Source organism: Oncorhynchus tshawytscha, linkage group LG05, assembly GCF_018296145.1.
Source record: "Oncorhynchus tshawytscha isolate Ot180627B linkage group LG05, Otsh_v2.0, whole genome shotgun sequence".
Taxonomy (NCBI): Eukaryota; Metazoa; Chordata; class Actinopteri; order Salmoniformes; family Salmonidae; genus Oncorhynchus; species Oncorhynchus tshawytscha.
The window spans coordinates 615,585-641,553 of NC_056433.1; the positions used below are offsets into that span (position 1 = coordinate 615,585).

The following is a 25,969-nucleotide window of genomic DNA, read 5'->3' on the forward strand; positions in this document are numbered from 1 at the left end:
CCTTAGGGGTCAGTATATAGAATGTAGAGGTCAGTATATAGACTGTAGGGGTCAGTATGTAGAATGTAGGGGTCAGTATGTAGGGGTCAGTATATAGAATGTAGGGGTCCGTGTGTAGTATGTAGGGGTCAGTATGTAGAATGTAGGGGTCAGTATATAGACTGTAGGGGTCAGTATGTAGTGGTCAGTGTGTAGAGTGTTTCGGTCAGTATGTAGTATGTAGTGGTCAGTATGTAGAATGTAGGGGTCAGTATATAGAACTTAGGGGTCAGTATATAGAATGTAGAGGTCAGTATATAGACTGTAGGGGTCAGAATGTAGGGGTCAGTGTGTAGAATGTTGGGGTCAGTATATAGACTGTAGGGGTCAGGATGTAGGGGTCAGTGTATAGAATGTAAGGGTCAGTATGTAGGGGTCAGTATATAGAATGTAGGGGTCAGTATATAGAATGTAGGGGTCAGTATGTAGGGGTCAGTATATAGAATGTAGGGGTCAGTGTGTAGAATGTAGTGATCAGTGTGTAGAGTGTTTTGGTCAGTATGTAGTATGTAGTGGTCAGTATGTAGAATGTACGGGTCAGAATGTAGAATGTAGGGGTCAGTATATAGAACTTAGGGGTCAGTATATAGAATATAGAGGTCAGTATATAGACTGTAGGGGTCAGGATGTAGGGGTCAGTATGTAGAATGTAGGGGTCAGTATGTAGAATTTAGGGGTCAGTATGTAGGGGTGAGTATATGGAATGGAAGGGTCAGTATGTAGGGGTCAGTATATAGAATGTAGGGGTCAGTGAGTAGAATGTAGGGGTCAGTATGTAGTGGTCAGTGTGTAGAGTGTTTCTGTCAGTATGTAGTATGTAGTGGTCAGTATGTAGAATGTACGGGTCAGAATGTAGAATGTAGGGGTCAGTATATAGAACTTAGGGGTCAGTATATAGAATATAGAGGTCAGTATATAGACTGTAGGGGTCAGTATGTAGGGGTCAGCATGTAGAATGTACGGGTCAGAATGTAGAATGTAGGGGTCAGTATATTGGATGTAGGGGTCACTATATAGAATGTAAGGGTCAGTATGTAGGGGTCAGTATATAGAATGTAGGGGTCAGTATGTAGAATGTAGGGGTCAGTATTTGGGGGTCAGAATATAGAATGTAGGGGTCACTATATAGAATGTAGGGTTCAGTTTTTTGAATGTAGGGGTCACTATATAGAATGTAGGGGGCAGAATGTAGGGGTCAGTATATAGAATGTAGGGGTCAGTATGTAGAATGTAGCGGTCAGTATGTAGAATGTAGGGTTCAGTATGTTGGGGTCAGTATATAGAATGTAGGGGTCGGTATATATAATGTAGGGGTCAGTATGAAGTATATAGGGGTCAGTTTGTAGAATGTAGGGGTCAGTATGTAGACTGTAGGGGTTAGTATGTAGAATGTAGGGGTCAGTATATAGACTCTAGGGGTCAGTATGTAGTGGTCAATATATAGAATGTAGGGGTCAGTATGTAGTGGTCAGTGTGTAGAGTGTTTCTGTCAGTATGTAGTATGTAGTGGTCAGTATGTAGAATGTACGGGTCAGAATGTAGAATGTAGGGGTCAGTATATATTGAACTTAGGGGTCAGTATATAGAATATAGAGGTCAGTATATAGACTGTAGGGGTCAGGATGTAGGGGTCAGTATGTAGAATGTAGGGGTCAGTATGTAGGGGTCAGCATGTAGAATGTACGGGTCAGAATGTAGAATGTAGGGGTCAGTATTTAGAACTTTGGGGTCAGTATATAGAATGTAGAGGTCAATATATAGACTGTAGGGGTCAGTATGTAGGGGTCAGTATATAGAATGTCAGGGTCACTGTGTAGAATGTAGGTGTCAGTATGTAGAATGTAGGGGTCAGTATGTAGAATGTAGGTGTCAGTATATAGAATGTAGGGGTCAGTATATAGACTGTAGGGGTCAGTATGTAGTGGTCAGCGTGTAGAGTGTTTCGGTCAGTATGTAGTATGTAGTGGTCAGAATGTAGAATGTAGGGGTCAGTATATAGAACTCTGGGGTCAGTATATAGAATGTAGAGGTCAATATATAGACTGTAGGGGTCAGGATGTAGGGGTCAGTATGTAGAATGTAAGGGTCAGTATGTAGGGGTCAGTATATAGAATGTAGGGGTCAGTTTGTATAATTTAGCGGTCAGTATATAGGGGTCAGTATATTGAATGTAAGGGGCAGTATGTAGGGGTCAGTGTATAGAATGTAGGGGTCAGTATGTCGAATGTAGGGGTCAGTATGTAGAATTTAGGGGTCAGTATGTAGGGGTCAGTATATAGAATGCAAGGGTCAGTATGTAGGGGTCAGTATATAGAATGTAGGGGTCAGTGTGTAGAATGTAGGGGTCAGTATGTAGGGGTCAGTATGTAGAATGTAGGTGTCAGTTTGTAGAATGTAGGGATCAGTATGTAGGGGTCAGTATATAGAATGTAGAGGTCAGTTTGTAGAATGTAGGGATCAGTATATAGGGGCCAGTATGTAGTATGTAGGGGTCAGTATGTAGGGGTCAGTATACAGAATGTAGGGGTCAGTATATAGAATGTTGGGGTCAGTATGTAGAATGTAGGGGTCAGTATGTAGATTGTAGGGGTCACTGTATAGAATGTAGGTGTCAGTATGTAGAATGTAGGTGTCAGTATATAGAATGTAGGGGTCAATATGTAGAATGTAGGGGTCAGAATGTAGAATGTAGGGGTCAGTATATATTGAACTTAGGGGTCAGTATATAGAATATAGAGGTCAGTATATAGACTGTAGGGGTCAGGATGTAGGGGTCAGTATGTAGAATGTAGGGGTCAGTATGTAGGGGTCAGCATGTAGAATGTACGGGTCAGAATGTAGAATGTAGGGGTCAGTATTTAGAACTTTGGGGTCAGTATATAGAATGTAGAGGTCAATATATAGACTGTAGGGGTCAGGATGTAGGGGTCAGTATGTAGAATGTAGGGGTCAGTATGTAGGGGTCAGTATATAGAATGTCAGGGTCACTGTGTAGAATGTAGGGGTCAGTATGTAGAATGTAGGGGTCAGTATGTAGAATGTAGGTGTCAGTATATAGAATGTAGGGGTCAGTATGTAGACTGTAGGGGTCAGTATGTAGTGGTCAGTGTGTAGAGTGTTTCGGTCAGTATGTAGTATGTAGTGGTCAGAATGTAGAATGTAGGGGTCAGTATATAGAACTTTGGGGTCAGTATATAGAATGTAGAGGTCAATATATAGACTGTAGGGGTCAGGATGTAGGGGTCAGTATGTAGAATGTAAGGGTCAGTATGTAGGGGTCAGTATATAGAATGCAAGGGTCAGTATGTAGGGGTCAGTATATAGAATGTAGGGGTCAGTGTGTAGAATGTAGGGGTCAGTATGTCGAATGTAGGGGTCAGTATGTAGAATTTAGGGGTCAGTATGTAGGGGTCAGTATATAGAATGCAAGGGTCAGTATGTAGGGGTCAGTATATAGAATGTAGGGGTCAGTGTGTAGAATGTAGGGGTCAGTATGTAGGGGTCAGTATGTAGAATGTAGGTGTCAGTATATAGAATGTAGGGGTCAGTATGTAGAATGTAGGGATCAGTATGTAGGGGTCAGTATATAGAATGTAGAGGTCAGTTTGTAGAATGTAGGGATCAGTATATAGGGGCCAGTATGTAGTATGTAGGGGTCAGTATGTAGGGGTCAGTATACAGAATGTAGGGGTCAGTATATAGAATGTTGGGGTCAGTATGTAGAATGTAGGGGTCCTTTGTAGAATGTAGGTGTCAGTATATAGAATGTAGGAGTCAGTATGTAGAATGTAGGGGTCAGTATGTAGAATGTAGGGGTCCTTTGTAGAATGTAGGTGTCAGTATATAGAATGTAGGAGTCAGTATGTAGAATGTAGTGGTCAGTATGTAGAATGTATGGGTCAGTATGTAGAATGTATGGGTCAGTATGTAGAATGTAGGGGTCCATATGTAGAATGTAGGGGTCAGTATGTCGTATGTACGGGTCAGTGTGTACAATGTAGGGGTCAGTATGTAGAATGTAGGGTTCAGTATGTTGGGGTCAGTATGTAGAATGTAATGGTTAGTATGTAGTATGTAGGGGTCAGTATATAGAATGTAGGGGTCAGTATGTACAATGTAGGGGTCAGTTAGTAGGGGTCAGTAAATAGAATGTAGGGGTCAGTATGTAGAATGTAGGGGTCAGTGTGTAGGGGTCAGAATGTAGGGTTCAGTATGTAGGGGTCAGTATGTAGGGGTCATTATGTTGGGGTCGGAATGTAGGGGTCAGTATATAGAATGTAGGGGTCAGTATGTAGAATGTAGCGGTCAGTATGTAGAATATAGGGGTCAGTATGTAGGGGTCAGAATGTAGGGGTCATTATCTAGAATATAGGGGTCAGTATGTAGGGATCAGTATGTATGGGTCAGTATGTTGGGGTCAGTATGTAGTATGTAGGGGTCAGTATGTAGAATGTAGGGGTCATTATCTAGAATGTAGGGGTCAGTATGTAGTATGTAGGGGTCATTATGTAGAATGTAGGGGTCATTATGTAGAATCTAGGGGTCATTATGTAGTATATAGGGGTCAGTATATAGTATGTAGGGGTCAGTATATAGGGGTCATTATGTAGTATGTAGTGGTCAGTATGTAGTATGTAAGGGTCAGTATATAGGGGTCAGTATGTAGGGTTCATTATGTAGTATGTAGGGGTCAGTATGTAGTATGTAGGGGTCATTATGTAGAATGTAGGGGTCAGTATGTAGTATGTAGGGGTCATTATGTAGAATGTAGAGGTCAGTATGTAGAATGTTGGGGTCAGTATGTAGAATGTATGGGTCAGTATGTAGAATGTATGGGTCATTATATAGAATGTAGGGGTCATTATGTAGAATATAGTGGTCAGCATGTAGAATGTAGGGGTTAGTATGTTGAATGTAGCGATCATAATCTAGTATGTATGGGTCAGTATATAGGATGTTTTTTTTACCTTTATTTAACTAAGTCAGAAAAGAACAAATTCTTATTTTCAATGACGGCCTAGGAACAGTGGGTTAACTGCCTGTTCAGGGGCAGAACGACAGATTTGTAACTTGTCAGCTTGGGGATATGAACTTGCAACCTTTTGGTTACTAGTCCAATACTCTCACCACTAGGCTACCCTGCCGCCCCATTTAAGGATCAGTATGAAGTATGTGGTCAGTATGTAGAATGTAGGGGTCAGTATATTGAATGTAGGGGTCAGTATGTAGTATGTAGGGGTCAGTATGTAGAATGTAGGGGTCAGTATGTAGAATGTAGGGGTCAGTATGTAGTATTTAGGGGTCAGTATGTCATAGTCAGGGCTGAACTACAACAGTTTCTGTTTATTGGAGGCTGACGGTGTGTGTGTCGCAGGCTGACGGTGTGTGTGTGTCGCAGGCTGACGATGTGTGTGTGTGTGTGTGTGTGTGTGTGTGTGTGTGTGTTGTGGTTGCTAGGCGATGGAGAGCAAGCTGCTGGTTGGAGGGAGGAACATCATGGATCACACCAGCGAACAGCAGAAGACCCTGGAGACACGCAGACAGGAGATCTCTGAGCAGGTACCTCCTATGGACATGATAGTAAAGACAACGCTTTTTATTGAACATCAACACAACCGTACTGTTTTCATCTGATTAGCTAGTTTTCCATCCAAATGGCGACAGATTTTCATGCAAATATTTTAAAATCTGCATATAAACAATATGAGCATTTTCACACCAAAGATGTTTCCATCATATTGACTTGTTGTGAATAAAATGCTGTGATGACCTAGTAGCAATAACTTACAAGTTAAATGGTTTCCATCGCATTTTCACCTCTACTGATGGTTCTGTCACTGAGAATGTTGTGTTGTATAGGGAGTGTTCTCTCTGGTACATGTTGTATAGGGAGTGTTCCCTCTCTAGTACATGTTGTATAGGGAGTGTTCCCTCTCTGGTACATGATGTATAGAGAGTGTTCCCTCTCTGGTACATGTTGTGTTGTATAGGGAGTGTTCCCTCTGGTACATGTTGTATAGGGAGTGTTCCCTCTCTGGTACATGTTGTATAGGGAGTGTTCCCTCTCTGGTACATGTTATATAGGGAGTGTTCCCTCTCTGGTACATGTTGTATAGGGAGTGTTCCCTCTCTGGTACATGATGTATAGGAGTGTTCCCTCTCTGGTACATGTTGTGTTGTATAGGGAGTGTTCCCTCTCTGGTACATGTTGTATAGGGAGTGTTCCCTCTCTGGTACATGTTGTATAGGGAGTGTTCCCTCTCTGGTACATGATGTATAGGGAGTGTTCCCTCTCTGGTACATGTTGTGTTGTATAGGGAGTGTTCCCTCTCTGGTACATGTTATATAGGGAGTGTTCCCTCTCTGGTACATGTTGTATAGGGAGTGTTCCCTCTCTGGTACATGTTGTGTAGGGAGTGTTCCCTCTCTGGTACATGTTGTGTTGTATAGGGAGTGTTCCCTCTCTGGTACATGTTGTGTTGTATAGGGAGTGTTCCCTCTCTGGTACATGTTATATAGGGAGTGTTCCCTCTCTGGTACATGTTGTATAGGAGTGTTCCCTCTGGTACATGTTGTATAGGGAGTGTTCCCTCTCTGGTACATGTTGTGTTATACAGGGAGTGTTCCCTCTCTGGTACATGTTGTGTTAGATAGGAGTGTTCCCTCTCTGGTACATGTTGTGTTATATAGGGAGTGTTCCCTCTGGTACATGTTGTGTTAGATAGGGAGTGTTCCCTCTCTGGTACATGTTGTGTTGTATAGGGAGTGTTCCCTCTCTGGTACATGTTATATAGGGAGTGTTCCCTCTCTGGTACATGTTGTATAGGAGTGTTCCCTCTCTAGTACATGTTGTATAGGGAGTGTTCCCTCTCTGGTACATGATGTATAGGGAGTGTTCCCTCTCTGGTACATGTTGTGTTGTATAGGGAGTGTTCCCTCTCTGGTACATGTTGTATAGGAGTGTTCCCTCTCTGGTACATGTTGTATGGAGTGTTCCCTCTCTGGTACATGATGTATAGGAGTGTTCCCTCTCTGGTACATGTTGTGTTGTATAGGGAGTGTTCCCTCTCTGGTACATGTTATATAGGGAGTGTTCCCTCTCTGGTACATGTTGTATAGGGAGTGTTCCCTCTCTGGTACATGTTGTGTAGGAGTGTTCCCTCTCTGGTACATGTTGTGTTGTATAGGGAGTGTTCCCTCTCTGGTACATGTTGTGTTGTATAGGGAGTGTTCCCTCTCTGGTACATGTTATATAGGGAGTGTTCCCTCTCTGGTACATGTTGTATAGGGAGTGTTCCCTCTGGTACATGTTGTATAGGGAGTGTTCCCTCTCTGGTACATGTTGTGTTATACAGGGAGTGTTCCCTCTCTGGTACATGTTGTGTTAGATAGGGAGTGTTCCCTCTCTGGTACATGTTGTGTTATATAGGGAGTGTTCCCTCTCTGGTACATGTTGTGTTAGATAGGGAGTGTTCCCTCTCTGGTACATGTTGTGTTGTATAGGGAGTGTTCCCTCTCTGGTACATGTTATATAGGGAGTGTTCCCTCTCTGGTACATGTTGTATAGGGAGTGTTCCCTCTCTAGTACATGTTGTATAGGGAGTGTTCCCTCTGGTACATGTTGTATAGGGAGTGTTCCCTCTCTGGTACATGTTGTGTTGTACAGGGAGTGTTCCCTCTCTGGTACATGTTATATAGGGAGTGTTCCCTCTCTGGTACATGTTGTATAGGGAGTGTTCCCTCTCTGGTACATGTTGTGTAGGGAGTGTTCCCTCTCTGGTACATGTTGTGTTGTATAGGGAGTGTTCCCTCTCTGGTACATGTTATATAGGGAGTGTTCCCTCTCTGGTACATGTTATATAGGGAGTGTTCCCTCTCTGGTACATGTTATATAGGGAGTGTTCCCTCTCTGGTACATGTTGTATAGGGAGTGTTCCCTCTGGTACATGTTGTATAGGGTGTTCCCTCTGGTACATGTTGTATAGGGAGTGTTCCCTCTCTGGTACATGTTGTATAGGAGTGTTCCCTCTCTGGTACATGTTATATAGGGAGTGTTCCCTCTCTGGTACATGTTGTATAGGGAGTGTTCCCTCTCTGGTACATGTTATATAGGGAGTGTTCCCTCTCTGGTACATGTTGTATAGGGAGTGTTCCCTCTCTGGGACATGTTATATAGGGAGTGTTCCCTTTCTGGGACATGTTGTGTTATATAGGGAGTGTTCCCTCTCTGGGACATGTTGTGTTATACAGGGAGTGTTCCCTCTCTGGTACATGTTGTGTTATGTAGGGAGTGTTCCCTCTCTGGTACATGTTGTGTTATGTAGGGAGTGTTCCCTCTCTGGTACATGTTGTGTTATGTAGGGAGTGTTCCCTCTCTGGTACATGTTGTGTTATGTAGGGAGTGTTCCCTCTCTGGTAGATGTTATGTTATATTTCCATCGACGATCTACGGTCCAGAGTCCCAGGGGGCGATCCACGGTCCGGTTCCTCCGGCGACAATCCACGGTCCGGAGTCCCCGGCGACGATCTGAGGCGCCACCGAGGCTAGATGCCCACCCGGACCCTCCCCCATAGAGTCAGGTTTTGCGGCCGGAGTCCGCACCTTTGGTGGGGTAGTGTCACGTCCTGACCTAAGAGAACCTTTTATTTCTCTATTTTGGTTAGGTCAGGGTGTGACTAGGGTGGGTAGACTGGTTTTTTATTTTCTATGTTGGTCTGGTATGGTTCCCAATCAGAGGTAGCTGTCTATCGTCGTCTCTGATTGGGGATCATATTTAGGCAGCGTTTCCCACCTGTTGTCAAATCAAATCAAATTTTTATTTGTCACATACACATGGTTAGCAGATGTTAATGCGAGTGTAGCGAAATGCTTGTGCTTCTAGTTCCGACAATGCAGTAATAACCAACAAGTAATCTAACTAACAATTCCAAAACTACTGTCTTATACACAGTGTAAGGGGATAAAGAATATGTACATAAGGATATATGAATGAGTGATGGTACAGAGCAGCATAGGCAAGATACAGTAGATGGTATCGAGTACAGTATATACATATGAGATGAGTATGTAAACAAAGTGGCATAGTTAAAGTGGCTAGTGATACATGTATTACATAAGGATGCAGTCGATGATATAGAGTACAGTATATACGTATGCGTATGAGATGAATAATGTAGGGTAAGTAACATTATGTAAGGTAGCATTGTTTAAAGTGGCTAGTGATATATTTACATAATTTCCCATCAATTCCCATTATTAAAGTGGCTGGAGTTGAGTCAGTGTCAGTGTGTTGGCAGCAGCCACTCAATGTTAGTGGTGGCTGTTTAACAGTCTGATGGTCTTGAGATAGAAGCTGTTTTTCAGTCTCTCGGTCCCAGCTTTGATGCACCTGTACTGACGTCGCCTTCTGGATGATAAATCAAATCAAATCAAATTTTATTTGTCACATACACATGGTTAGCAGATGTTAATGCGAGTGTAGCGAAATGCTTGTGCTTCTAGTTCCGACAATGCAGTATCTTACTCACTTCGGCTGCAGTGAAGGAGAGACCGCATGATTCCGTTGCAGGCCGTGTCAGTGGCACTGTATTGTCCTCAAAGCGGGCAAAAAAGTTATTTAGTCTGCCTGGGAGCAAGACATCCTGGTCCGTGACTGGGCTGGGTTTCTTCCTGTAGTCCGTGATTGACTGTAGACCCTGCCACATACCTCTTGTGTCTGAGCCGTTGAATTGAGATTCTACTTTGTCTCTGTACTGGCGCTTAGCTTGTTTGATAGCCTTGCGGAGGGAATAGCTGCACTGTTTGTATTCAGTCATGTTACCAGACACCTTGCCCTGATTAAAAGCAGTGGTTCGTGCCTTCAGTTTCACACGAATGCTGCCATCAATCCATGGTTTCTGGTTAGGGAATGTTTTAATTGTTGCTATGGGAACGACATCTTCAACGCACGTTCTAATGAACTCGCACACCGTATCAGCGTATTCGTCAATGTTGTTGTCTGACGCAATACGAAACATCTCCCAGTCCACGTGATGGAAGCAGTCTTGGAGTGTGGAGTCAGCTTGGTCGGACCAGTGTTGGACAGACCTCAGCGTGGGAGCTTCTTGTTTTAGTTTCTGTCTGTAGGCAGGGATCAACAAAATGGAGTCGTGGTCAGCTTTTCCGAAAGGGGGGCGGGGCAGGGCCTTATATGCGTCGCGGAAGTTAGAGTAACAATGATCCAGGGTCTTTCCACCCCTGGTTGCGCAATCAATATGCTGATAAAATTTAGGGAGTCTTGTTTTCAGATTAGCCTTGTTAAAATCCCCAGCTACAATGAATGCAGCCTCCGGATAAATCGTTTCCAGTTTGCAGAGAGTTAAATAAAGTTCGTTCAGAGCCATCGATGTGTCTGCTTGGGGGGGGATATATACAGCTGTGATTATAATCGAAGAGAATTCTCTTGGTAGATAATGCAGTAATAAAAAGCAAGTAATCTAACTAACAATTCCAAAAAAAACTACTGTCTTATACACAGTGTAAGGGGATAAAGAATATGTACATAAGGATATATGAATGAGTGATGGTACAGAGCAGCATAGGCAAGATACAGTAGATGATATCGAGTACAGTATATACATATGAGATAAGTATGTAAACCAAGTGGCATAGTTAAAGTGGCTAGTGATACATGTATTACATAAGGATGCAGTCGATGATATAGAGTACAGTATCAACGTATGCATATGAGATGAACAATGTAGGGTAAGTAACATTATATAAGGTAGCATTGTTTAAAGTGGCTAGTGATATATTTACATCATTTCCCATCAATTCCCATGATTAAAGTGGCTGGAGTAGAGTCAGTGTCATTGACAGTGTGTTGGCAGTAGCCACTCAATGTTAGTGGTGGCTGTTTAACAGTCTGATGGCCTTGAGATAGAAGCTGTTTTTCAGTCTCTCGGTCCCAGCTTTGATGCACCTGTACTGACCTCGCCTTCTGGATGACAGCGGGGTGAACAGGCAGTGGCTCGGGTGGTTGATGTCCTTGATGATCTTTATGGCCTTCCTGTAGCATCGGGTGGTGTAGGTGTCCTGGAGGGCAGGTAGTTTGCCCCGGTGATGCGTTGTGCAGACCTCACTACCCTCTGGAGAGCCTTACGGTTGAGGGCGGTGCAGTTGCCATACCAGGCGGTGATACAGCCCGCCAGGATGCTCTCGATTGTGCATCTGTAGAAGTTTGTGAGTGCTTTTGGTGACAAGCCGAATTTCTTCAGCCTCCTGAGGTTGAAGAGGCGCTGCTGCGCCTTCCTCACGATGCTGTCTGTGTGAGTGGACCAATTCAGTTTGTCTGTGATGTGTATGCCGAGGAACTTAAAACTTGCTACCCTCTCCACTACTGTTCCATCGATGTGGATAGGGGTGTTCCCTCTGCTGTTTCCTGAAGTCCACAATCATCTCCTTAGTTTTGTTGACGTTGAGTGTGAGGTTATTTTCCTGACACCACACTCCGAGGGCCCTCACCTCCTCCCTGTAGGCCGTCTCGTCGTTGTTGGTAATCAAGCCTACCACTGTTGTGTCGTCCGCAAACTTGATGATTGAGTTGGAGGCGTGCATGGCCACGCAGTCGTGGGTGAACAGGGAGTACAGGAGAGGGCTCAGAACGCACCCTTGTGGGGCCCCAGTGTTGAGGATCAGCGGGTAGGAGATGTTGTTCCCTACCCTCACCACCTGGGGGCGGCCCGTCAGGAAGTCCAGTACCAAGTTGCACAGGGCGGGGTCGAGACCCAGGGTCTCGAGCTTGATGACGAGCTTGGAGGGTACTATGGTGTTGAATGCCGAGCTGTAGTCGATGAACAGCATTCTCACATAGGTATTCCTCTTGTCCAGATGGGTTAGGGCAGTGTGCAGTGTGGTTGAGATTGCATCGTCTGTGGACCTATTTGGGCGGTAAGCAAATTGGAGTGGGTCAAGGGTGTCAGGTAGGGTGGAGGTGATATGGTCCTTGACTAGTCTCTCAAAGCACTTCATGATGACGGATGTGAGTGCTACGGGCGGTAGTCGTTTAGCTCAGTTACCTTAGCTTTCTTGGGAACAGGAACAATGGTGGCCCTCTTGAAGCATGTGGGAACAGCAGACTGGTATAGGGATTGATTGAATATGTCCGTAAACACACCGGCCAGCTGGTCTGCGCATGCTCTGAGGGCGCGGCTGGGGATGCCGTCTGGGCCTGCAGCCTTGCGAGGGTTAACACGTTTAAATGTCTTACTCACTTCGGCTGCAGTGAAGGAGAGACCGCATGTTTCCGTTGCAGGCCGTGTCAGTGGCACTGTATTGTCCTCAAAGCGGGCAAAAAAGTTATTTAGTCTGCCTGGGAGCAAGACATCCTGGTCCGTGACTGGGCTGGGTTTCTTCCTGTAGTCCGTGATTGACTGTAGACCCTGCCACATACCTCTTGTGTCTGAGCCGTTGAATTGAGATTCTACTATGTCTCTGTACTGGCGCTTAGCTTGTTTGATAGCCTTGCGGAGGGAATAGCTGCACTGTCTGCAACTTTTTTGCCCGCTTTGAGGACAATACAGTGCCACTGACACGGCCTGCAACGGAATCATGCGGTCTCTCCTTCACTGCAGCCGAAGTGAGTAAGACATTTAAACGTGTTAACCCTCGCAAGGCTGCAGGCCCAGACGGCATCCCCAGCCGCGCCCTCAGAGCATGCGCAGACCAGCTGGCCGGTGTGTTTACGGACATATTCAACCAATCCCTATACCAGTCTGCTGTTCCCACATGCTTCAAGAGGGCCACCATTGTTCCTGTTCCCAAGAAAGCTAAGGTAACTGAGCTAAACGACTACCGCCCGTAGCACTCACATCCGTCATCATGAAGTGCTTTGAGAGACTAGTCAAGGACCATATCACCTCCACCCTACCTGACACCCTTGACCCACTCCAATTTGCTTACCGCCCAAATAGGTCCACAGACGATGCAATCTCAACCACACTGCACACTGCCCTAACCCATCTGGACAAGAGGAATACCTATGTGAGAATGCTGTTCATCGACTACAGCTCGGCATTCAACACCATAGTACCCTCCAAGCTCGTCATCAAGCTCGAGACCCTGGGTCTCGACCCCGCCCTGTGCAACTGGGTACTGGACTTCCTGACGGGCCGCCCCCAGGTGGTGAGGGTAGGCAACAACATCTCCTCCCCGCTGATCCTCAACACTGGGGCCCCACAAGGGTGCGTTCTGAGCCCCCTCCTGTACTCCCTGTTCACCCACGACTGCGTGGCCATGCACGCCTCCAACTCAATCATCAAGTTTGCGGACGACACAACAGTGGTAGGCTTGATTACCAACAACGATGCGGTCTACTTTTGCGGTCTACATTTGATTGTGAGGAATTCTAAATCAGGTGAACAGAAGGATTTGAGTTCCTGTATGTTTCTTTCATCACACCATGTCACGTTAGCCATAAGGCATACGCCCCCGCCCCTTGTGGGATCTTGATTTTGTAGTGTTGCTTTTTAGCCCTACAAAGCTGGACGTTTCGTTTGTTACTCTTTCTTGTTTTGTGCCGGTTATCATCAATAAAAATGATTAACCTACCCCACGCTGCATCTTGGTCCGACCATCCTTCCAACAACGATCGTTACAGAGGTGTTAATAAAATTGTGTTTGTGTTGTAGAGAGAAAGGGATGTTGTTAAAGTTGTTTATTTTGTAGAGTCGCAGAAAAAGGAAGGTGTTTAACTTTAATAAAGTTGTGTTTGTATTATAGAGTTGTAGAGAGGAGATGTCAATAAAGTTTTGTTTATATTATAGAGTCGTAGAGAGAGGGAGATGTTAATAAAGTTGTGTTTGTGTTTTTGAGAGAGGGAGATGTTAATAAAGTTGTGTTTGTGTTGTAGAGAGAGGAGATGTTAATAAAGTTGTGTTTGTGTTGTAGAGAGAGGGAGATGTTAATAAAGTTGTGTTTGTGTTGTAGAGAGAAGGAGATGTTAATAAAGTTGTGTTTGTGTTGTAGAGAGAGGGAGATGTTAATAAAGTTGTGTTTGTATTGTAGTCGTAGAGAGAGAGAGATGTTAATAAAGTTGTGTTTGTGTTGTAGAGAGAAGGAGATGTTAATAAAGTTGTGTTTGTGTTGTAGAGAGAGGGAGATGTTAATAAAGTTGTGTTTGTATTGTAGAGTCGTAGAGAGAGGGAGATGTTAATAAAGTTGTGTTTGTATTGTAGAGTCGTAGAGAGAGGGAGATGTTAATAAAGTTGTGTTTGTATTGTAGAGTTGTAGAGAGAGGGAGATGTTAATAAAGTTGTGTTTGTGTTGTAGAAAGAGGGAGATGTTAATAAAGTTGTGTTGTAGAGAGAGGAAGATGTTAATAAAGTTGTGTTTGTATTGTAGCGTCGTAGAGAGAGGGAGATGTTAATAAAGTTGTGTTTGTGTTGTAGAGTCGTAGAGAGGGAGATGTTAATAAAGTTGTGTTTGTATTGTAGCGTCGTAGAGAGAGGGAGATGTTAATAAAGTTGTGTTTGTATTGTAGCGTCGTAGAGCGAGGGAGATGTTAATAAAGTTGTGTTTGTGTTGTAGAGAGAGGGAGATGTTAATAAAGTTGTGTTTGTGTTGTAGAGTCGTAGAGAGGGAGATGTTAATAAAGTTGTGTTTGTGTTGTAGAGAGAGGGAGATGTTAATAAAGTTGTGTTTGTATTATAGAGTCGTAGAGAGAGGGAGATGTTAATAAAGTTGTGTTTGTATTATAGAGTTGTAGAAAGAGGGAGATGTTAATAAAGTTGTGTTTGCATTATAGAGTCGTAGAGAGAGGGAGATATTAATAAAGTTGTGTTTGTATTGTAGAGTCGTAGAGAGAGGGAGATTCTGCAGCAGGTGATGGTTCAGGATGAAGAGACTCTAGAACTCAGAGAGACATTCTCCTCCCTGCAACAGGAGGTGGAGGCCAAGACCAAGAAGCTCAAGAAGGTGAGACTTAAAACACTGTATTGTTTCTCATTAATTGTATTGTTGTTGAAGTGACAAAAAAAGTTATCTGTTGTAGCTCTATCTATCTGCTGTAGCTCTAAGCAACGCTGAAGTGTGTCTGCTCTGTCTGTTGCAGCTCCATGCTAAGCTGCAGTGTGTCTGTTCCGTCTGTTGTAGCTTTATGCTAAGCTGCAGCGTGTTTGTTCTATCTGTTGTAGCTCTATGCTAAGATGCAGTGTGTCTGTTCTGCTGTGTTGTAGCTCTATGCTAAGATGCAGTGTGTCTGTTCCGTCTGTTGTAGCTCTATGCTAAGATGCAGTGTGTCTGTTCCGTCTGTTGTAGCTCTATGCTAAGCTGCAGCGTGTCTGTTCTATCTGTTGTAGCTCTATGCTAAGATGCAGTGGGTCTGTTCTGCTGTGTTGTAGCTCTATGCTAAGCTGCAGTGTGTCTGTTCTACTGTGTTGTAGCTCTATGCTAAGCTGCAGTGTGTCTGTTCTACTGTGTTGTAGCTCTATGCTAAGCTGCAGTGTGTCTGTTCTACTGTGTTGTAGCTCTATGCTAAGCTGCAGTGTGTGAAGGCTGAGATCCAGGATGTTAATGATGAGCACGTCAGGAGTCGACAGGAGCTGGAGCAGACGCAGAACCAACTCACCAGAGAACTCAAGTTCAAGTAAGTCCAACACACGCGCACCCAAAAACACACACAAAAACACACACACACGTGCACACATACACACAAAAACATGCACACACACACCCCCACACACAAACACAAGCACACATATATGATGTGATTACAGTCAGCTATTGTTCAAAAGTATATATTCTCTTTCCGGTGTGTGTGTGTGTGTGTATTTGTGTGTGTGTGTGTGTATATATAAATGTGTGTGAGGTGTGTGTGTGTGTGTATATTAGTGTGTGTGTGTGTGTGTGTGTGTGTGGTGTGTGTGTGTGTGTGTATTAATGTGTGTGTGTGTGTGTATATTAATGTGTGTGTGTGTGTATATTAATGTGTGTGTGTGTGTGTGTGTGTGAGGTGTGTGTGTGTGTATATTAGTGTGTGTGTGTGTGTGTGTGTGTGAGGTGTGTGTGTGTGTATATTAATGTGTGTGTGTGTGTGTGTGTATATTAATGTGTGTGTGAGGTGTGTGTGTGTGTATATTAGTGTGTGTGTGTGTGTGTGTGAGGTGTGTGTGTGTGTATTAATGTGTGTGTGTGTGTGTATATTAATGTGTGTGTGTGTGTATATTACTGTGTGTGTGTGTATATTGATATGTGTGTGTATATTGATGTGTGTGTGTATATTAATGTGTGTGTGTGTGTGTGTGTGTGTATATTCGTGTGTGTGTGTGTGTGTATATTAATGTGTGTGCGCGTATATTGATGTGTGTGTGTATATTAATGTGTGTGTGTGTGTGTGTGTGTGTGTGTGTGAGGTGTGTGTGTGTATATTCGTGTGTGTGTGTGTATATTAATGTGTGTGTGTATATTAATGTGTGTGTGTGTGTATATTAATGTGTGTGTGTGTGTGAGGTGTGTGTGTGTGTGTATATTAATGTGTGTGTGAGGTGTGTGAGTGTATATTAGTGTGTGTGTGTGTGTGTGTGAGGTATGTGTGTGTGTGTATATTAATGTGTGTATGTGTATATTAATGTGTGTGAGGTGTGTGTGTGTATATTAATGTGTGTGTGTGTGTATATTAATGTGTGTGTGTGTGTATATTAATGTGTGTGTGTGTATATTAATGTGTGTGTGCATATTACTGTGTGTGTGTGTGTGTGTGTGTATATTAATGTGTGTGTGTATATTAATGTGTGTGTGTGTGTGTGTGTGAGGTGTGTGTGTGTGTGTGTAGGTGTGTGTGTGTGTGTGTGTGTGTGTGTCTTTGTGTGTATATTAATGTGTGTGTGTATATGAATGTGTGTGTGAGGTGTGTGTGTGTGTGTGTGTGTGTATATTAATGTGTATGTGTGTGTGAGAGGTGTGTGTGTGTATATTACTGTGTGTGTGAGGTGTGTGTGTGTGTATATTAATGTGTGTGTGTATATTAATGTGTGTGTGCATATTAATGTGTGTGTGTATATTAATGTGCGTGTGTGTGTGTGTGTGAGGTGTGTGTGTGTGTGTGTGTGTGAGGTGTGTGTGTGTATATTCGTGTGTGTGTGTGTATATTAATGTGTGTGTGTATATTAATGTGTGTGTGTGTGTGTATATTAATGTGTGTGTGAGGTGTGTGTGTGTGTATTAATGTGTGTGTGTGTGTGAGAGGTGTGTGTGTGTATATTAATGTGTGTGTGAGGTGTGTGTGTGTATATTAATGTGTGTGTGTGTATATTAATGCGTGTGTGTATATTAATGTGTGTGTGTGTGTGTGTGTGTGAAGTGTGTGTGTGTATGTGTGTGTGTGTGTGTGTGTGTTTGTGTGTGTGTATATTAATGTGTGTGTGTATATTAATGTGTGTGTGAGGTGTGTGTGTGTGTGTATATTAATGTGTGTGTGTGTGTGAGAGGTGTGTGTGTGTATATTAATGTGTGTGTGAGGTGTGTGTGTGTATATTAGTGTGTGTGTGTGTGTGAGGTGTGTGTGTGTATATTAATGTGTGTGTGTATATTAATGTGTTTGTGTGTATATTAGTGTGTGTGTGTATATATTAATGTGTGTGTGTGTGAGGTGTGTGTGTGTGTGTGTGTATATTAGTGTGTGTGTGTGTGTGTGTGTGTGAGGTGTGTGTGTGTGTGTGTGTGTATATATTAATGTGTGTGTGTGTGTGTGAGGTGTGGGTGTATATTAATGTGTGTGTGTGTGTGTGTGTATATATTAATGTGTGTGTGAGAATGTGAGAATGCTGTTCATCGACTACAGCTCGGCATTTAACACCATAGTGCCCTCCAAGCTCTTCATCAAGCTCGAGACCCTGGGTCTCGACCCCGCCCTGTGCAACTGGGTACTGGACTTCCTGACGGGCCGCCCCCAGGTGGTGAGGGTAGGAAACAACATCTCCACCCCGCTGATGCTCAACACTGGGGCCCCACAAGGGTGCGTTCTGAGCCCTCTCCTGTACTCCCTGTTCACCCACGACTGCGTGGCCACGCACGCCTCCACTCTCAATCATCAAGTTTGCAGACGACACAACAGTGGTAGGCTTGATTACCAACAACGACGAGACGGCCTACAGGGAGGAGGTGAGGGCCCTCGGAGTGTTGTGTCAGGAAAATAACCTCACACTCAACGTCAACAAAACTAAGGAGATGATTGTGGACTTCAGGAAACAGCAGAGGGAACACCCCCCCTATCCACATCGATGGAACAGTAGTGGAGAGGGTAGTAAGTTTTAAGTTCCTCGGCGTACACATCACAGACAAACTGAATTGGTCCACCCACACAGACAGCATCGTGAAGAAGGCGCAGAAGCGCCTCTTCAACCTCAGGAGGCTGAAGAAATTCGGCTTGTCACCAAAAGCACTCACAAACTTCTACAGATGCACAATCGAGAGCATCCTGTTGGGCTGTATCACCGCCTGGTATGGCAACTGCTCCGCCCACAACCGTAAGGCTCTCCAGAGGGTAGTGAGGTCTGCACAACGCATCACCGGGGGCAAACTACCTGCCCTCCAGGACACCTACACCACCCGATGTCACAGGAAGGCCATAAAGATCATCAAGGACAGCAACCACCCGAGCCACTGCCTGTTCACCCCGCTATCATCCAGAAGGCGAGGTCAGTACAGGTGCATCAAAGCTGGGACCGAGAGACTGAAAAACAGCTTCTATCTCAAGGCCATCAGACTGTTAAACAGCCACCACTAACATTGAGTGGCTGCTGCCAACACACTGACTCCACTCCAGCCACTTTAATAATGGGAATTGATGTGAATTGATGTAAAATATATCACTAGCCACTTTAAACAATGCTACCTAACATAATGTTTACATACCCTACATTATTCATCTCATATGTATACGTATATACTGTACTCTATATCATCTACTGCATCCTTATGTAATACATGTATCACTAGCCACTTTAACTATGCCACTTTGTTTACATACTCATCTCATATGTATATACTGCACTCAATACCATCTACTGTATCTTGCCTATGCCGCTCTCTACCATCACTCATTCATATATCTTTATGTACATATTCTTTATCCCCTTACACTTGTGTCTATAAGGTAGTAGTTTTGGAATTGTTAGCTAGATTACTTGTTGGTTATTACTGCATTGTCGGAACTAGAAGCACAAGCATTTCGCTACACTCGCACTAACATCTGCTAACCATGTGTATGTGACAAATAAAATGTGATTTGATTTGAAGGTGTGTATATTAGTGTGTGAGGTGTGTGTGTGTGTATATTAATGTGTGTGTGTATATTAGTGTGTGTGTGTGTGTGTGTGTGTGTGTGTATATATTAATGTGTGTGTGTGTGTGTGAGAGGTGTGTGTGTGTGTGTGTATATTAATGTGTGTGTGTGTGACGTGTGTGTGTATATTAATGTGTGTGTGTGTGTGTATATTAGTGTGTGTGTGTGTGTGTGTGTGTATATATATTAATGTGTGTGTGTGTGTGAGGTGTGTGTGTTTATATTAGTGTGTGTGTGTGTGTATGAGGTGTGTGTGTGCGTATATATATTAATGTGTGTGTGTGTGTGAGGTGTGTATGTGTGTATATTAGTGTGTGTGAGGTGCGTGTGTGTGTGTGTGTATATTCATGTGTGTGTATATATTAATGTGTGTGTGTATATTAATGTGTGTGTGTGTGTGTGTGTATATATTGATGTGTGTGTGTGTGTGTGTGTGTGTGTGTGTGTATATATTGATGTGTGTGTGTGTGTGTATATATTCATGTGTGTGTGTGTGTGTGTGTGTGTATATATTCATGTGTGTGTGTGTGTGTGTGTATATATTCATGTGTGTGTGTGTGTGTGTGTGTATTAATGTGTGTGTATTTTAATGTGTGTGTGTGTGTGTGTGTATATTCATGTGTGTGTATATTAATGTGTATGTGTGTGTGTGTGTATATTAATGTGTGTGTGTGTAGGTATCTGATCATAGAGAACTTCATTCCTCCTGAGGAGAAGAATAAGATCATGAACAGACTTACCCTTGACCCTGAGGAGGACCAGTGGAAGTTCCAACTCCTCACCCCCTCCGAGAGGTCAGGGTGTGTGTATCTGTATCGGTGTCTCTGCGTGTGTGTGTTCATGTGTCTGTCTGTCTGTGTGACTCACGATTGAACAGCCATGGGTTTGACTATAAACAAATAATTGGCAGTCTGGGCCACGTACACAGGCTCACAGTAGACAGGCTGACAGTAGACAGGCTGACTGTAGACAGGCTGACTGTAGACAGGCTGACAGTAGACAGGCTGACAGTAGACAGGCTGACTGTAAACAGGCTGACAGTAGACAGGCTGACTGTAGACAGGCTGACAGTAGACAGGCTGAATGTAGACAGGCTGACTGTAGACAGGCTGACAGTAGACAGGCTGACAGTAGACAGGCTGACAGTAGACAGGCTGACTGTAAACAGGCTGACAGTAGACAGGCTGACTGTAGACAGGCTGACAGTAAACAGGCTGACTGTAAACAGGCTGACTGTAGACAGGCTGACAGTACATTACCTACAGATTGACAAAGGGTAGTACGGTGATCCGTCTATCTGTGTGGAGAACAAGGTACTTTCTGTATCCGTGAGTGTCCATCTGGGACCTTTTGAATTGTTAGAATACTTCTGTAATATAATATGTGGTATGTTCAATTATATTTTCTATTTTCAATTCTCTCCATCGGTTCAGTCAGATGAAGAAGAGGCTAGCCTCGGCAGTCGGATACAAACGACCAATCAGCCAGTACGCACGGGTTGCCTTAGCGATGGGCGCCCACTCCAGATACCGGGTAGGAGAGAGTGTGTGATGGAGTGAATGAAAATGGTCAGTAGGTGTATAACTTCTTCCCCAGGCACAGCACATATACACCTGGGATATCAACCATTCAAAGTTGTCCCAAACCAAATTTACACGTCGAGGGCAAATTCTTAGGTCGTAAACGATTGTGGGATGTCTTGGCTCCTGGTCCAGTGAGTCTGCTGATTTAACTATGTCTTGGCTCCTTGTCCAGTGAGTCTGCTGATTTAACTATGTCTTGGCTCCTTGTCCAGTGAGTCTGCTGATTTAACTACGTCTTGGCTCCTGGTCCAGTGAGTCTGCTGATTTAACTATGTCTTGGCTCCTGGTCCAGTGAGTCTGCTGATTTAACTATGTCTTGGCTCCTGGTCCAGTGAGTCTGCTTATTTAACTATGTCTTGGCTCCTGGTCCAGTGAGTCTGCTGATTTAACTATGTCTTGGCTCCTGGTCCAGTGAGTCTGCTGATTTAACTATGTCTTGGCTCCTCGTCCAGTGAGTCTGGTGATTTAACTATGTCTTGGCTCCTCATTCAATGAGGCTGCTGATTTAACTATGTCTTGGCTCCTCGTCCAATGAGTCTGCTGATTTAACTATTAGTTCGGTCAGATCTGCCTTTATCGTGTAGTGTGGTTGTGTTACGAGCCGATCCAGGTGACTGACCAATAGAAACACGGCTGACACTGAGTATAATACCATTATTGTGGAATGTTTACATGCTGTGGCAGAATAACGAATAATAATCTTGGATGTAGATCCAAACACGGCTGTAGTTGACGCAACCTTGACGTCAGCTGATGTATCCTTGCAAACAGAACTGAAACAATCTAGCCAGGTTGATATGAAGATTTTAATTTGGTAACATCGCGCAATGTGACGTGATAATGGTAAAGTACTGAATCTGATGTACAGTGTGGGCGTGACCATACAATTCTATGGAAGTGACCTACTGAGTAAAGTATTTGTCATCATTTCATTTTGGCGAATCACACGACTGCGAGGTGTTTTGTAGGAGATGATTGGTTGGTAGATTAAGCCGATGTGAGTTTTTTCTCATCTTCTGCATTGGCTAATGAAGGCCCATTTCAGCGTATTGGTCCACCACGCTCTTAGCAAATGTGCGCTGAAGTGTCTGGGAAGGAGATTAGCAGGTATACTGACCCTGGCCCCTGACCCTTGTTAGCCGTGCTAAAACCTGCTACTGTACAGCAAAAATTACCTGACCGCTCTGTTTCCTCGTGTGTTGTGTATGTGTGTAGGCTGAAAACATCCTGTTCTTGGAGCTGGACATGAGTCCTCCCACCACAGTCTCATTGGACCACTGGCCCTCAGAGGTGCGGCCTAACTGTAGCCCCTCTCCCACAGACAACGCTCCCTACAGGGAGAGAGTCACACGCGTCCGCAAGTCACGCTCCTGGTGAGACACACCATAGAAAATGATAGATGCCTCTAGTGCCCACAGGCAATATTAGCATGGCCAGCGTCATTGAGGGCTTCCACCATTTTAATGTAGTCAACTGGGTGGGACTTCATTGGCTGATCCCTCCTGATGACCCTGTTGGAGTCATGTCCAGGTCATCAGGAGGGATCCACCAGTGATGAAGAAGACATTTGACTACTTCAGAATGATCACAGATACTATGATGCCTCACACAGTCTGCTGTCTGGCATGTTCTCCTATTGGCTGTCTATTCTCACCTCTTCACCTGCGTCTCTGCTATTTGTCATATCCTGTCCCTGTGTGATTCCATATCCTGTCCCTGTGTGATGCCATATCCTGTCCCTGTGTGTGATGTCATATCTTCCTGTTCCAGGTGTCAGGCCCCACGAGCCATCACTTCCTCCTCCTCTACGGTTTCCCTGGCAACCCATTCTACTGCCACGCCCAGTACTGCCCAGTGAATACCCAGTGATCTCCCTACCTACCTCTACTCTCTCTCTCTCTCTCTTTCTCTGGTGTACTCTTTACAGCAGCCTGCTAACTCCTCCCCTTTCCTCTCTTGATCAATCAGCTCTCAGGAGTGGGAAACCACTCAACAGTCTTTGCCTATGCTGCCTCATGATTGGTTGATCACTGCCATGGGAGAAGCCAAAACCTGATTGACAGAAACAGATCTACTGCCTCAAGGACTCCACTACCCAGACTACCCTGGGGGAATGAAGGAGAAACCATCCATCATTCTCTCGCTCCTCATTCCTGCAGGAGCTCTGCCTGTCTGTCTGTCTGTCTGTGCATTTTGGCAGCCCAGGGGAGTCAGAAGTGAAACTCACAATAAATAAAGACAGCAGGAAACTGATTTGTGGTGCTCAAAACAAGGTAGTTATTTAAGAGGTTAGGGGAAAGGTTCAACTGAAAGGCCTATCAGGTAACTGGTGGGTCACACTGTGTCCGGCGTGGCGGCTCCTCCAACAGCCTGTGTTAATGAACAAAACAAAATAGAGAGAGAGAGAGAGAGAGAGAGCGATGAGTCCGCAGATTCACCCCTTGCTCTCAACCCAGGAATAGGTCCCCTTCCTTTGGGGCAAAGAACAGGAAGACAGAGAAACAGGTGAGTCAAACATTGCCTAGTATCTCCTTTGTCGTTGGATCGAAGTGCTTATCATACCCACTCCAGTTCTTCTGAGGACTAGATGTCGTACCTCTGCCTGTCTGCTCAACCGCCCGCGTGGGCTAGACGTACCCCTCTGCCTCAGTGGCAGAACTAGAGTTTTATACATGGGATGGCCAAGGCTACTTCAGGGGGTCCATAGAACATACCAGTAAATTAGTGTTTAACCCTAACCTGGCATCTAAGGAGCTAGGTAGAAGTGATCATTCGAGGTAGAAGTGATCATTCACTGAACCCGGAGTTCTTCAATGTGGCAGATAGTGAGGTCCATAAGGGTTACTTCACTAGAATTCAATGTGAGGTCCATAAGGGTTACTTCACTAGAATTCAATGTGGCAGATAGTGAGGTCCATAAGAGTTACTTCACTAGAATTCAATGTGGCAGATAGTGAGGTCCATAAGGGTTACTTCACTAGAATTCAATGTGGCAGATAGTGAGGTCCATAAGGGTTACTTCACTAGAATTCAATGTGACAGATAGTGAGGTCCATAAGGGTTACTTCACTAGAATTCAATGTGGCAGATAGTGAGGTCCATAAGAGTTACTTCACTAGAATTCAATGTGGCAGATAGTGAGGTCCATAAGGGTTACTTCACTAGAATTCAATGTGGCAGATAGTGAGGTCCATAAGGGTTACTTCACTAGAATTCAATGTGACAGATAGTGAGGTCCATAAGGGTTACTTCACTAGAATTCAATGTGACAGATAGTGAGGTCCATAAGGGTTACTTCACTAGAATTCAATGTGACAGATAGTGAGGTCCATAAGGGTTACTTCACTAGAATTCTATAACATACTATGAATAGTCAGTGTCTCTACCTCAGAACTGCAGCTCCATTTCTCTCTCTCTCTCTCTCTCTCTCTCTCTCTCTCTCTCTCTCTCTCTCTCTCACACACACACACACTGTACTCACATACTGGAGAGACTTGGGTCACTCTGTTTTCATGAATATATAGTCTGGGTCTATAAGAAAATTAAGCTCAAGCACCAAGGAGATAAGATAAGATTTGTGTGTTTGTCACTTTCGTTGAATGGAGGAGACCAAGGCGCAGCGTGATGTTACTTTAAGGAAGACAAAGACCACTAAACAAACTATACAAAAACAACAAACCGAATGTGAAGCTACATTTTTTTTTTTTTTATAATTTATTACATTCAATACCATTCATACTTTACAAAATCATAATTCTCATTCATTCTTAAATCATGCCATTTTTAACTTACAAAATAAACCACCAACCTCAGGGGAGCATCGTCCCTCCCCGTCATACCTAACCAATACCTTTCCCTATCTCCCCGTCCCTAATCTATCCCCTTATAAATCTAAATCTATCACTCCCAGGGGGTTTAGCCCCTTCCACCTCTCCCGTGCCGCATGCTGCCCCCACTTCCTCTCCTCCCTCTTCATCCTCCCCCTTAAATCTCCTTCCACCCTCCTCACTATCCCTTCCACCCCCCACTCTCTCCCTGTCTTGACCAAGTTCTGCCTGGCCTCCCACAGCCCCCGTTTAAAGAGACTCAAGAGAAGCCAGAGCAGAAACCTGTCCCTATCCGTTCCCCTCGCTCTCCCTACACCTCTCTCTAACCTGGCCCATGTCAACACAAAATCACATCTTACCAAACCTAACAACACCCGTGCCCTAGCCCATACTACTCCGGCAAAGGCACAGTCCCAAAAGGCATGGCACACAGTCTCCTCCCTGCCACAAGCAGATCTTGGACAGGTGGGGGATCTCGCCAAACTATGCCGGTACATGATGGAACGTACCGGCAAGCACTTGTGGGGGCTCAACCAATTCAGGTCCTTGAGCCTGTTGTCCAGGCCCCGCGCCTGCACTCCCTCCCAGACCACTGCCGAGATGCCCACTACAGGCGCCGGACTCCCTGCCTGTCTGACCTCCTCGTACAGGTGCCTGTGGTCTAAACCTACTCGGGCAACTTCAACCTCGGGGTGCGCACGCAGCCACTTGGCCGCATGACCAAAGTGCCACGGCAGCTGTTGTCCAGCTTGAGGGGGAGATGTGATACCCCCCTACCTCCCTCCCCGATGGGACAGAGCATGCGCGCCCTGGCGACCCGCTCGTACCTGCCACCCCACATGAACTGAAACACAAGCCTCACTAGAGGCCTTCTCAGACAAGCCTGCAATGGGTAGATGTACGCCAAGTACAAAAAAGATGGCAATACATCCACTTTTAGTACCAGGACCTTGCCCATAAAAGACAAAGACCTAGCCTTCCACATTGCTAGCTTCTTCTGTACCACTGCGATACTCATGTTCCAGTTCAGCGTCGCTGAGCCAGAGGTCTCAAAATGGACCCCAAGAATCCTCAGGGCCCCCTCACAGAGAGATAACCCCCCGGGCACATCCATCCTACCGCGCCATCTTCCGAAAAACTTAACGGAAGACTTTGCATGGTTCAGAACTGCCCCTGACGCTCGGGTGAAATCCCCAATGAT

General features: G+C 44.6%; 1 protein-coding gene across 1 annotated transcript in view; it reads left to right on the forward strand.

Annotated features, from left to right (window-relative positions):
• LOC112238157 (kinesin-like protein KIF3C) overlaps positions 1-23,232 on the forward strand; it is a 46,217-nt gene extending 22,985 nt beyond the window's left edge. The window contains 7 exon segments of the mRNA XM_042321304.1: positions 5,497-5,598; positions 14,870-14,992; positions 15,544-15,662; positions 20,036-20,152; positions 20,792-20,891; positions 22,157-22,314; positions 22,712-23,232. Coding sequence (XP_042177238.1) covers positions 5,497-5,598; positions 14,870-14,992; positions 15,544-15,662; positions 20,036-20,152; positions 20,792-20,891; positions 22,157-22,314; positions 22,712-22,799 — 807 coding nt within the window. The 3' untranslated portion in view covers positions 22,800-23,232.
• The last annotated feature ends 2,737 nt before the right edge of the window (positions 23,233-25,969 follow it).